Here is a 10,693-nt window from a genome sequence, read left to right on the forward strand (position 1 = left end):
TCAGGCTGCTCATGATTCCATCTAACCTGGCCTTGAACCAGGGAAGGAGGCATCCACAACTTCCCCGTTCCAATGTCTCAACAAGCACATTGTGAAGAATTTCTTCCCAATGTCTAATCTAAATCTTCCCTCTTCCAATTTAAAGCCATTCCCCCTCGTCCTTTCACTCCATGCCCTTGTGAAAAGTCCCTCTGCAGCTTTCTTGTAGGCCCCCTTCAGGTACTGAAAGGCTGCTATGAGACCTCCCCAGAGCCTTCTCTTCTCCAGGCTGAACAACCCCAGCTCAAGTTAGAATGGTATGTTTGCCACTGCACCAAAGACAATACCATAACTATCTATGGTATCATCATACATACCATATCTTCATACAATTATCTTAATTTATAGTCAGTTTATTTTTCATGTTGGGCATGTAATTTGTGACCATCTTTTGCACATGGAAGTTACACGTTTATTTGTTAAACAGTCTGTTCCTCAGTGAACTGAAGCTTTGAGGAGTCTGGTTATCAAGGACTTGTTTGTTGTCTGCAACTCCCTCTCACCCCAGACGCTGGAGTTCATGCTGAACAAAAATGTTCACATCTTTTTGAATGAAAGGTGCAACATCCATCTGGGTGTTGGTAAAAGGCAAGCAACAGTTGAGTTAATTTTTTTCCTTGGCTGATGCTTTTGATGGCTATTTTTTAATGTATCTTCAAATTAATAAAGGAGAAATGACTTGTTATTGTACTGAAAGGTGTGATATATTTTTCTGAAATTCAGTGGGAAAACCCAGTGGATGTGGAAATAAAAACAGCTGCGTAGCAACTGAAATAATTTACCATCTAATGCCCCCTTGCCTCTCTGGTCAGCCAAACGTTATATGATAAAGAATGACTATGTTATATCTGTACATTGAAACTTGCTTTTTTATCTCTGAATTTTTAACCCAATTTTTAGGGGTTACAAGATTAATTCACTTGAAATACATGTATTCCAGAACACACAATTTCTTACACAACAATTCTTATCTTATACGAAGGAGAGATCACTGCCTGCTAGTGCCTCCATAATAAACAAAATATTTTTTGGGGAAAAAGAAAACATTATTTTTCCATACCTTTTACAGAAGTGTATGCCTGTTCTTTGTCACCTTTACATTTAAATTATGGGATTTTCTACTTTATCTTGAAATGCCAAATGAACTTGCCATTCCTCTCTGCCATACTCCTTGCCTGTCCCTGACACTTTAAACTGTCAGACTGGATTAAGGGTTTGTAATGTTTTCTTAAAGGGAAGCACTACTTGACATTTATTGTCTTTTATGGACTTAAAACTGTTCTGTGATTTTTATTTAATATTGGGAGAGGCAAAGGTTAAAAATACGGCAGCTGCATCTGACCGTTTATTATACATGGGAGCAGTGCGGGCATAAATGTGCAAGACTGACATGCTGGAGTTTAAAAGATGTCAACGACAGTGGTTTTAGTGCCTGTTAATTTAGCGATTTCCTTTTCCTGCGTTTTATGGTGCTCTTGTTTAGAGATGCCAGCACCCCTGCAAAAATAGCAGGAGTTGAATTCCATGGGTTTGTTTGCATCCACTCTGGGAGAGGGAGTAGTGTTCTCTACTGAGCAAATATTGCCTTGTTTCTCATTTAACAGACAAAATCCAGGGCACAGAGCTCCATATGGAAAGTGCAATTTTATATGGAAAACTAGAAGAACATGAGAAGGCTTTGCATATCCTTGTGCATGAGTTAAAGGACTTCCATGCTGCTGAAGAATACTGTATATGGAACTCTGAGAACAAAGATGTGCAGTACAGACGGAGGCTTTTCCATATGCTGCTGACAGTGTATCTAAATCCAGGCACTTCGGATTGTGAACTAGTCATGGCTGCTGTGGATCTCTTGAATAACCATGCTGCTGAATTTGATGCGGCTTTGGTTTTGCAGCTGGTGCCCGACAGCTGGTCAGTGCAGCTTCTCTCCCCATTCCTGTCTGGAGCAGTGAGGCAGAGCATTCATACAAAAAGAATGACTCAGGTCGCACTTGGCTTAGCACAAGCAGAAAACTTAATCTACAAATACGAGAAGGTACGTGGGGTTGTTTCGTTTGGGTTTTTGTTTGTTTGTTTGTTTTTAAATAGAGGCACTTTGAAGCTTTACAGTTAAGCTTTTTGATACGTAATAATTAGAAGATGTTCGAAAAATTAGGACAAAGTTGTGTTCCTGTCCTTGGCAATTTTACTTGCTGCATTTATTAGGGGTTTTGCTGTGACTACTAGATTCAAAATGTTATGCTTTCTCTGTGAAACAAAAGGGAAGGTGGCAGCCTTGAAAATAAGAATGACTTTGGTGAACTGGACTCAAAGAAAGTGAATCTGGGATTTACAGATTAACCAGATTCCTGCAGAAACTTTAACAAATGTGAGTTAGCATTTTGCCACTAGGATTGAGACCTGTCGGAATTTGCAAAAATGTTTACCCAGCACTTAGTATTAATTGAAGCTTGTTAGTAGCTTTCGGTGGTGGTAAATTCACTTATGAAGCTTTCTTCTGTTCCTAACTAGAGCTATGCTGCTTAAAGTTTCCAGCAGATTCTTAAATCTGTTTAGTTCTGGCAATGGTATATCCAGCAGAATCTGTCTGGAATAAAAGTGCATCAATGCTCTGTTTGCTGTGGTGGTGTCCTGTGACCTCATTTAGGAAGCCACCTTGAGTCTTCAGTTGCATTAAATAAAATGTGGAAAGTGAGTTCAGGTTAAATAGTTCAAGCTGTCTTTTTCCTACTACCTCTATCATTGACCAGGTTTGTGCATTTGTTACATTTGAAATTATATGCCTTGTTTCCTTTCCTTTTTTGCTAGATTCATCTTTGGTTTTTTTTCCCCCCTCTCTTTAGGTTAAACAAAGAGGAACCCCGATTCTTCTTTCGGACAGAAAGGTCTGTCAGGTGTGCCAAAATCCTTTCCGCGAGCCTGTATTTGTAAGATACCCAAATGGGGGTATGGTCCACAAACACTGTGCTGCAAACAGACCTTTGAATTCAAACATGGCTCATCATTCTTCCAGCTCCAGCAATCAGACTTGAAATACGTTCTGGTCCCACAGATTCACATGACTAATACGCCGTTGAATGTGGGCTGGAAAAAAGAACAAAGTGCAGCTACTTTAGGTATAGATCAAGAAGAACAGCTATTCTTTGGGTTAATGGGAAGACTTCCAGTAAATATGAAATATCACCACTTATCTTTTTGATTTCTAATCAATGTAGATAGAAAAGAATTCACTACCAGAAATGGAGAGGTGCAAATATAGGATCTTCTGTATATAGTAATAAACAGTTAAAGAAAATGAGCCTTTTCTTCAGAGCAAAGATGGAATGTTATGGACACAAGGCAAACGGTTAAGAAATGTCACTTTGCACTGAATATGGTGTTGATAAATTTGTAGAGGTGGAGATGGCATCTACTGGAGTTGGAATTTTTGGAACATTATGTGACCAGACTGGCATCATGCAGCTTACTATCAAGATGAAAACGTGTATTGGTTACAATGTTTGCTGCAGAATGTCCTCTTTTGGGCTGCATTCTCTTCCGCAGGATCACATTATGAACTTAGTTTTTGCTCTACAAATTGTGGGCTTTTGATGCACTTTTTAGTACTTTTCTCCCCCCTCTCTTCTGCTGTACAGAATTTAAATGTAAGCACTGGACCATTACGTTTCTACTCCTACAGTGGTTCTAATAAACTGAGTGGAAACTGGTAGCATCTGTCACAGCTGTGCTTGGAAAGAAAAAAAACACACAAAGTCAGATTGTCTGGTCAGGCTGTAGTCACTTTTATATGGGGGAAGAGACCTTAACTTTAATATTGATTTATTTATTAATATGCAAATATATTGTACATACAGTTGAATAAATTGATCTTATATAATTCTAAAGTTTCCTTGGAGGATAAAGATTTAGCTGATACGTAAGTGTACAGGTTATGTGCTAAATGTTTGCTATAATGTAACAGACAGATTGGAACTGCACTAGAATGGGATTTAGTACTCGTAGATGACTTTGTTCAATCAAAATCATAGAAAGAAGGTATAATTGGGAAGAAATCTACAAAGGTGCACTACAGAGGTACTGGATTTGTTATTGTCTACAAAACATTCTGTAAGCTAAGTTTTTCAAATAAAAAGGAAAAACCCTTTACTTAACTGCCCTGACAAGTATTCACACCGCTATTTAACCATTTTAAAGTAATCTGTTTAAAAGAAGCAGCTTCCTACAAGAGGGTTTAAGAAGGATTTTTAAATAAAAATTAAGTATTTCAAAATTAAAGCATTTCCTTTTAATTCTGTAAAGCTCTAACAAATGCCAGGCTTACTGACCAGCATGGAATTGAGTTAGTATGGCTGCTCACTGTTTCGGTGTTCCAAGTCAGAGCGGAAACCTTCAGCAAAATGGGATGTCTGCATGGTATCTCTTAGATGCGGTCTTGACAGAGATCTCCTGGTATGGAAAGACTGACTTATGAAAGAGCCTTGTAGGCATAGTGCTTCCTCCAGGATGGGGTAACCAGACTACATCCAGAAGGGGGAAAAAGAAAAAAAATCTATTTCTTTGACTTTGAAGCAAAAGACCTTTGGATCTTTCCCGAGTTTGAAATTTAAAATGTATAGCTGTTATCTTGGGTTTTAAAAAACGAATAAAATCCAAGCAAGGAATTTTGTAACACTTTCTGCTAAGACATGCAAGCCACATTTAGTGAAAGACACCTTCAAAAATAAGACAAACATGAACATTTGACTCAAGTCTGGCATGAGCAGGTTGTTCTGTATATTATATATTCATGGTTTGCAAACATTGTGTATACAGCTGGCAATGATGACGTAGGCAAATTTATAGTTCCCTGTCCTCAAAACGGTTGTTGATAGAAAGGAAGTGATTTTTACAAAGATCTGATAAGCGTTTTGCGTGTAGTAGCATGCATGTCATAAGAAATACTTTCTTTCGCTGCATCATCCTCAGTGTGCTCTTTGTTCCTATCTAATCAGGAGATCCTAAACAAAAATCACTGTCCGTGATTAAGATCAGTTCTAGCTGCAAGGTAGTGATGAACGTCAGCCTTTTCAACTAGTGTTGCAGTGGAATAGAGATCGTATTATTCCAAACCATAAGAAATTTCTTAATTTATATTGCATGAAAAAGCGTGGCTGTAAAAATTTAAACAATTCTTTATTAATATTCAATATTTTTTCAGATCTGTACTTTGGATCTGTGCTAAAATGCAGCAGTAATAATTGTACATACGGAAATCGGAGTAATGCAGGGTAACGTATTTGCAATCATAATGACCAAAACAGTGATTAATATTTAAGTTGAGGGTTCTAATTCTTTTAGGCCTCCAGAAATGTGGACTAGAAAAATGTTGGCATTTGATTCATACTTTGTTACCTGTTTGTTTGATTAATTTTATACTAAAACTTATTTGGATGATTTAACATGGAAGTCCTATAGTTACCAAAAGAAAAAGCAAAAAAAAGAAATTGAGGCTGAGGTAGACCAAGAGCTCGCAGAGAGGTGGCAGGTGGAGGATGCTCTTCAAGTGTGCATACAGCGCTTGTGCAGTTGGGTAGCGCTCAACCGGAGTTGATGACAGCCTATGTCAGAGTGGTGCTTGGTATTCTGTATTGTATTGCTATGAAATTTATGGAAGTTGCCTGCATTGAAATTCCACTTGGTGGGACAATTACAACACTCCTTGGGTAAGAAGTTCATATTGAAGAACCCGAGTTCCTTCCTCCTTTTGTTGTGGCACTGTGCGTTTGCTTCTTATTTCATGTACCTGAAGTCCTGGGACAGCTTTGCTACTGCGGTAAGTTCCTCTGGTGTGGCTGCAGCAGCAAGGAGGGAATGAATAGTAATCTGGTTATTAGTTGCTGATGGGATACATGAAGAAGGAGAGGCAGGAAAGAGAAGTATTTCTTTGACTGTCCTCATTTGGAAATTAAATGTGTTCTGGGACTATACGTTTGATGCAATCATTTTATTTTGGCTTAGGTGATGTGGTGTCTCAGACCTGCCCTTGTTGAGAAGAGGTTCAGTCAGGATATTTCCTCTTAATTTTGCTAAATAGTTTGTAATTAATTTGTTTCACTTTTCTTTTTCAAATGAGTCTCCTCCAACTTTGTCTGTGTGGAGGCAGAAGCTGTAGGGCAATTTTTTTGTTTTATTTTTTAAAAATGTGACTGTGTGTCTGTGATTCAGGACGTAAAAAATGAGATTAGTCTCTCACACAGATGCTTTTGCAGATATTGAGGCACGTTTACTTAACATGTAGCTTCCGGTTACAGAAATATTGCAGCTCTGACTTTTTTTAGCATCCTCCATTACAATTGCTGATACATAAAGCACTTAAACCTTTTCCTGCTTTTCCGTATCTCCACACTTCCTCACATAAAATTTACCTATGAATTTTACGTGTCATCACATGCAATTTTTCCCCTAAGTCAAAAAGAGAGGAGAAACACTAATGAGGAAAAAAATTGCCCAGAATCTGGCACTCTTCTAAAAATAAGAGTAATAGCTGTATATTTATGAGAAAGAAATTAAAATCTAACTGAAATTCTGTGATTTAAAGGCATAAGTTATTACTTTGATAATATTACAAGAATACTGATCTCGAAGCCTGGAGAAAATAAGTAGTTGGGTTTTGTTACATAGAGCATAACACAGGTACCTGTGACTTCAGGCAGCCCATGCTGTGGTGGGTCAGATGCGCACAGGAGTCTGGGTTACAATAGGAACTTCTCTGTTTGGTCCCCCTACTCCCTACCTCCAAAATACTTCCAACATTTCTTCCCTGATTATTGTCATTCTTCTAGCACTTAATTGACATAAGCGTAAGCCTTAAGAGTTCCAGGCGGAGTCCTGAGCCCATCTGTCTTTGTTCAATGAAATGTCACTTTATTATGTCAACCACATGAATCTCTAACAATGTCAGCTGAGGAAAGGTGGTGGGAGGAACGTTGTGCGGATATGTTTTCCGAGACCCTTATTACATGTTTAAACACAAGCATTATCCTGACTCTGCTGAATCTTTATAACTGTATCTGTTCTTCGCAGGACTCCTATCCTGAGTGTCATAAAAAAAATTTATTTTAATCAGTTGTATTAAGAAGTAACTTTTTATTTTATTATTCTCCCCAATTTGTTGCAGTTTCTATTCACCGTAACTCCTAAGTGTTTGATCAACATCCTGCTGTTTATATTAGGCAGCAACTAATGCATTTTCATTGTTGAGCTCCTGTTGCCTATATTTACTAATTAATTTTTCTCTTGCTGTAAAACACTCCAAGGTTTATGCCTTGTGAACGCTGATACTTAAATATGCTGCTATTGTTAAGGAGAAAAGAAGAAATGAAGTTAATGATGTTCTGTAGTGTCTGATTGATTACAAAACCAAAGTTCCCCTGGAGTAAATTTGTTCAGATGGAGATTTGTACTGTTAAGTCAGAAGGCATTAACGATTATGTTGTTGAACATACACAGCAGTATGTGGAATGTACAAATGTATAAACATGTTCATTTTTAATAAAAAAACCCTCTTTTAATTATGTTTCAGTCATTCATTCCTGGATAAATAAACCCTGAGATATGAATGGCCCAGTGAAGGAGAAAGATGGTAAATCCTCAGTGGTAAATAGAGGATTCATTTGGATGGCTGACAGAGGTGGGTCAGATAAAAAGGTTGAATTAAGATAGACAAGTGTTCTTAAAAACTAGTTTACTTGGGGAAAATTTTTTTTTTTGACTGTATGTGGGTTTTTTTACAGATTTGGGTGAAAGCAGCTACTGCCGTTACAGATATGGAAGATACTGATCTGCCTATGTGTACCGAAGTGATTCCATTCATGATTAAAGCTAGTGGGTCTGATCAGTAACGAGTGTGTGGATATCCTGGAGCAATCAGAACAGTAGTACTGAAAAGTTTAGAGGGAAAGACCTCGAAACAGGGACAAGTGTTGATCTGGGAACATAGGCTGGTAGTTGAGAGCAGTAATCCCTCCTTTGGGATTGAGATTTATTTAGTCTGTAGTTTTTTGATCATCACATCTCTGTGGCCATTTAGCATTATAGAATGGGTGGCTGCTGTCAGAAATACTGGAATGATGACTGGGGCATCTAGGGGGTAGATACGGAGCAGCTGCTATCCAGAAGAGCAGCTTTCAGGAAGGTTTTTGAAGGAGGAACACTAAACCTTCATGCTTGACAGATTAGTGTGCCGCAATAGGCCACAGAGATGCTTTGAAATAAGATAGGACAAGTTAAAACTTAAAGAGGATCAAACAAGGGCAGAAATGAAAACCTCTGCTCCTCTTTGCAAATATATATCTCCAGTGCACAATATTTTTTAAAAAAAGCAGATATAAATCCATCCTGTGCTCCTCCCTCCCCATCTTCAACTGCTTGTGGTTCAAGTAGAAGAACTCATACTTCTTTCAAACCCTGGCAGTTTTCTGCCATGATCCTGCAGACTAGATTTGTACATTACAGGGACTAAAGAGATTGAATAATCTTTGCATGCGGTCTGTGACTTTCAAACAGACATAAAGAATGTGAATTTTATTTGAATATACTTCTCTAGGTTAGAGAAGCACCAAGTGATTGCTCTTGAAGCTGTCATCAGTAGCTTGTTTTTTTCTGGAAATTGCCTCTTTATTCAGTCCTTCTGTACTACCTGACACCATCCCCCCAAACAATTCCTCCGTGACAGATGCACCTTTTAGCCATTTAATCACACAGCATCTTGCAGATGCTTCAGCAATACATTCCTCTGGCAAAGAGCTGACCAAAAGACATTAGGACCCTTCCCAGTCTGGTTTCAAGCTTGTCAGCACTGGTCTAAACCAACACAACACCTGAGACGGGTTGACCTCATTTGAAGTTGGGCTTAAGACAACAGTCTCTGGAGAACCCAGAGAGCCTACATTTTGATAGGATTTTCACACATATTGTGGTGGTCAGGACCAACTCAATGTAACTACCACACTGACAAAGCAGTATCTTCAGGGGGTTGTTGGCAATTATAGGCAGTGGTAATGTTGTTCATGACTGCTATTGGATTTTTAGGCGCTATTATTATCAGGCTCGTTACCTACTGAAAACCTGCTGTGTGTTCAAGCCATCAGCTTTGTGTTGGGAAGCCTGGTCTCTTTGACCCTATGCTGTCCTGCAGCCATGGTTGTTGCAATGAACTGGACCTTTGGGGCTAATTTCTGCCAAAACTCAGCAATATTCTATTGATTATTTGTCTTGGAAGGAGTTGCCATCTGGGTGATTAACATTGACTATTTTCTAACCATTGACTATTTTCTAACCATTGACTAGAGGCAAAACTAGCTGAAATTCTATTGTGCCAAAGACATAACTGCCTTTTCTTTTTATGCTTTCTGCGTTCCCTTTCCTCCTCTAGCTGGGCAGCTGGTTGAGGAAATGCAAACTAAAGTTCTCCAGAGTGTATTTCTGCTTGTAGATCTGGTATAACTTGGTGCCTAAGTGTTATGTGCTCCCTGCAGTGTTGGGTAAGATCCATTACAGAAAACTTAGGAAATGTCCTGTTCAGGCAGTCTCAGCAATGGAAATAATAAAAAAATCCCAGCAACTTTTATGCACTCATTTTATGCATCATTACCTGCCATTGCTTTACACAACTGTCCTCCTGCTGGTGAAGTGCTGGGAATGCTGGGCGTGCAAAGAGATTTTTTCCTATTCTTTGTAACATTTGAGGGGAAGCAAACTGTAACTGAGGTAGAAGAGGACCTTGTTTCTCCTTGAACACTGGCATACTCTACCAGGGAGGTGATCGTGGCAGTGCTAAAACTGTGTTGACTATACTTTCCAGTAGGAAACATGACCATGCTGTAACAAAAGTAGGTGGTATCAGTAAAAATGTAAGTCCTCACCAATATAACTGCCTGCTGCACATCAGCATTGTTATGGAGAGAGAGAACCAGTTCCGGCACTGCTATGGGCATGTAAGTTGGAGGCAACTGTGCCACATCCTCAGCTGTGCAGTAAAATGTGCTGTTTACAAGGCTGTGCTTCACTCAGCTTTTTCCACCAGGTTTTCTTTCAGCCAAGTCCAAGAGCAGGTGGGAGGCAGAGCACCTAAGGGGAGATCCATACAACAAATGCACTGCTCTTCTTAAAGCACAATGACAGAGATGCACCAAAGACCAATACAAACTTTAGATTTCCGTACACCCGATACAATAACAATAGTACTGGAAAAAAAAAAGCTTGATTTGGTGATGCCCCCTGACAGCTGCCCTTGCACTTGTACCCGTTTGTTCCATTGAATTACCCAGCCTGGCCTCTGGAGCAACACATTTCTGCTTGTTCTGATGGCACTAGTAAAGGTCACTGAACAAAACCACACAATCCAAAGAAGACTGACAGTTTTATCTGTTGCAAGAATGAAGAGGTGCATGCCTCACAAAAGCAAAATTTATTCAGGCCCATGTTTTTCACTCTATGATTTCTTACAAGAAAGTCTTAAAACTTGTGTTATGAGCCTTCTAAAAGATGGGAACATTTTTTTCCTCTACTGTAAGCATGGAAAGTAAATTTCCAACCCTAGCTAGTGCTGGAAAAGGCACTAACATGGTGGAGCTTCGCTACCAAGAATCCTCTCTTCTCTGCTCCTTGTCCT

The 10,693-nt window shown here is 39.0% G+C and overlaps 1 protein-coding gene across 2 annotated transcripts in view; it reads left to right on the forward strand.

Annotated features, from left to right (window-relative positions):
* TGFBRAP1 (transforming growth factor beta receptor associated protein 1) overlaps positions 1-7,618 on the forward strand; it is a 38,588-nt gene extending 30,970 nt beyond the window's left edge. For both annotated transcript variants that reach the window (XM_054073492.1, XM_054073500.1), the window contains exons 11-12: positions 1,644-2,077; positions 2,886-7,618. In XM_054073492.1, coding sequence (XP_053929467.1) covers positions 1,644-2,077; positions 2,886-3,074 — 623 coding nt within the window. In that variant the 3' untranslated portion in view covers positions 3,075-7,618. The remainder of the gene's footprint in view (positions 1-1,643; positions 2,078-2,885) is intronic.
* The last annotated feature ends 3,075 nt before the right edge of the window (positions 7,619-10,693 follow it).

Source organism: Cuculus canorus, chromosome 1, assembly GCF_017976375.1.
Source record: "Cuculus canorus isolate bCucCan1 chromosome 1, bCucCan1.pri, whole genome shotgun sequence".
NCBI classification, from domain to species: Eukaryota; Metazoa; Chordata; class Aves; order Cuculiformes; family Cuculidae; genus Cuculus; species Cuculus canorus.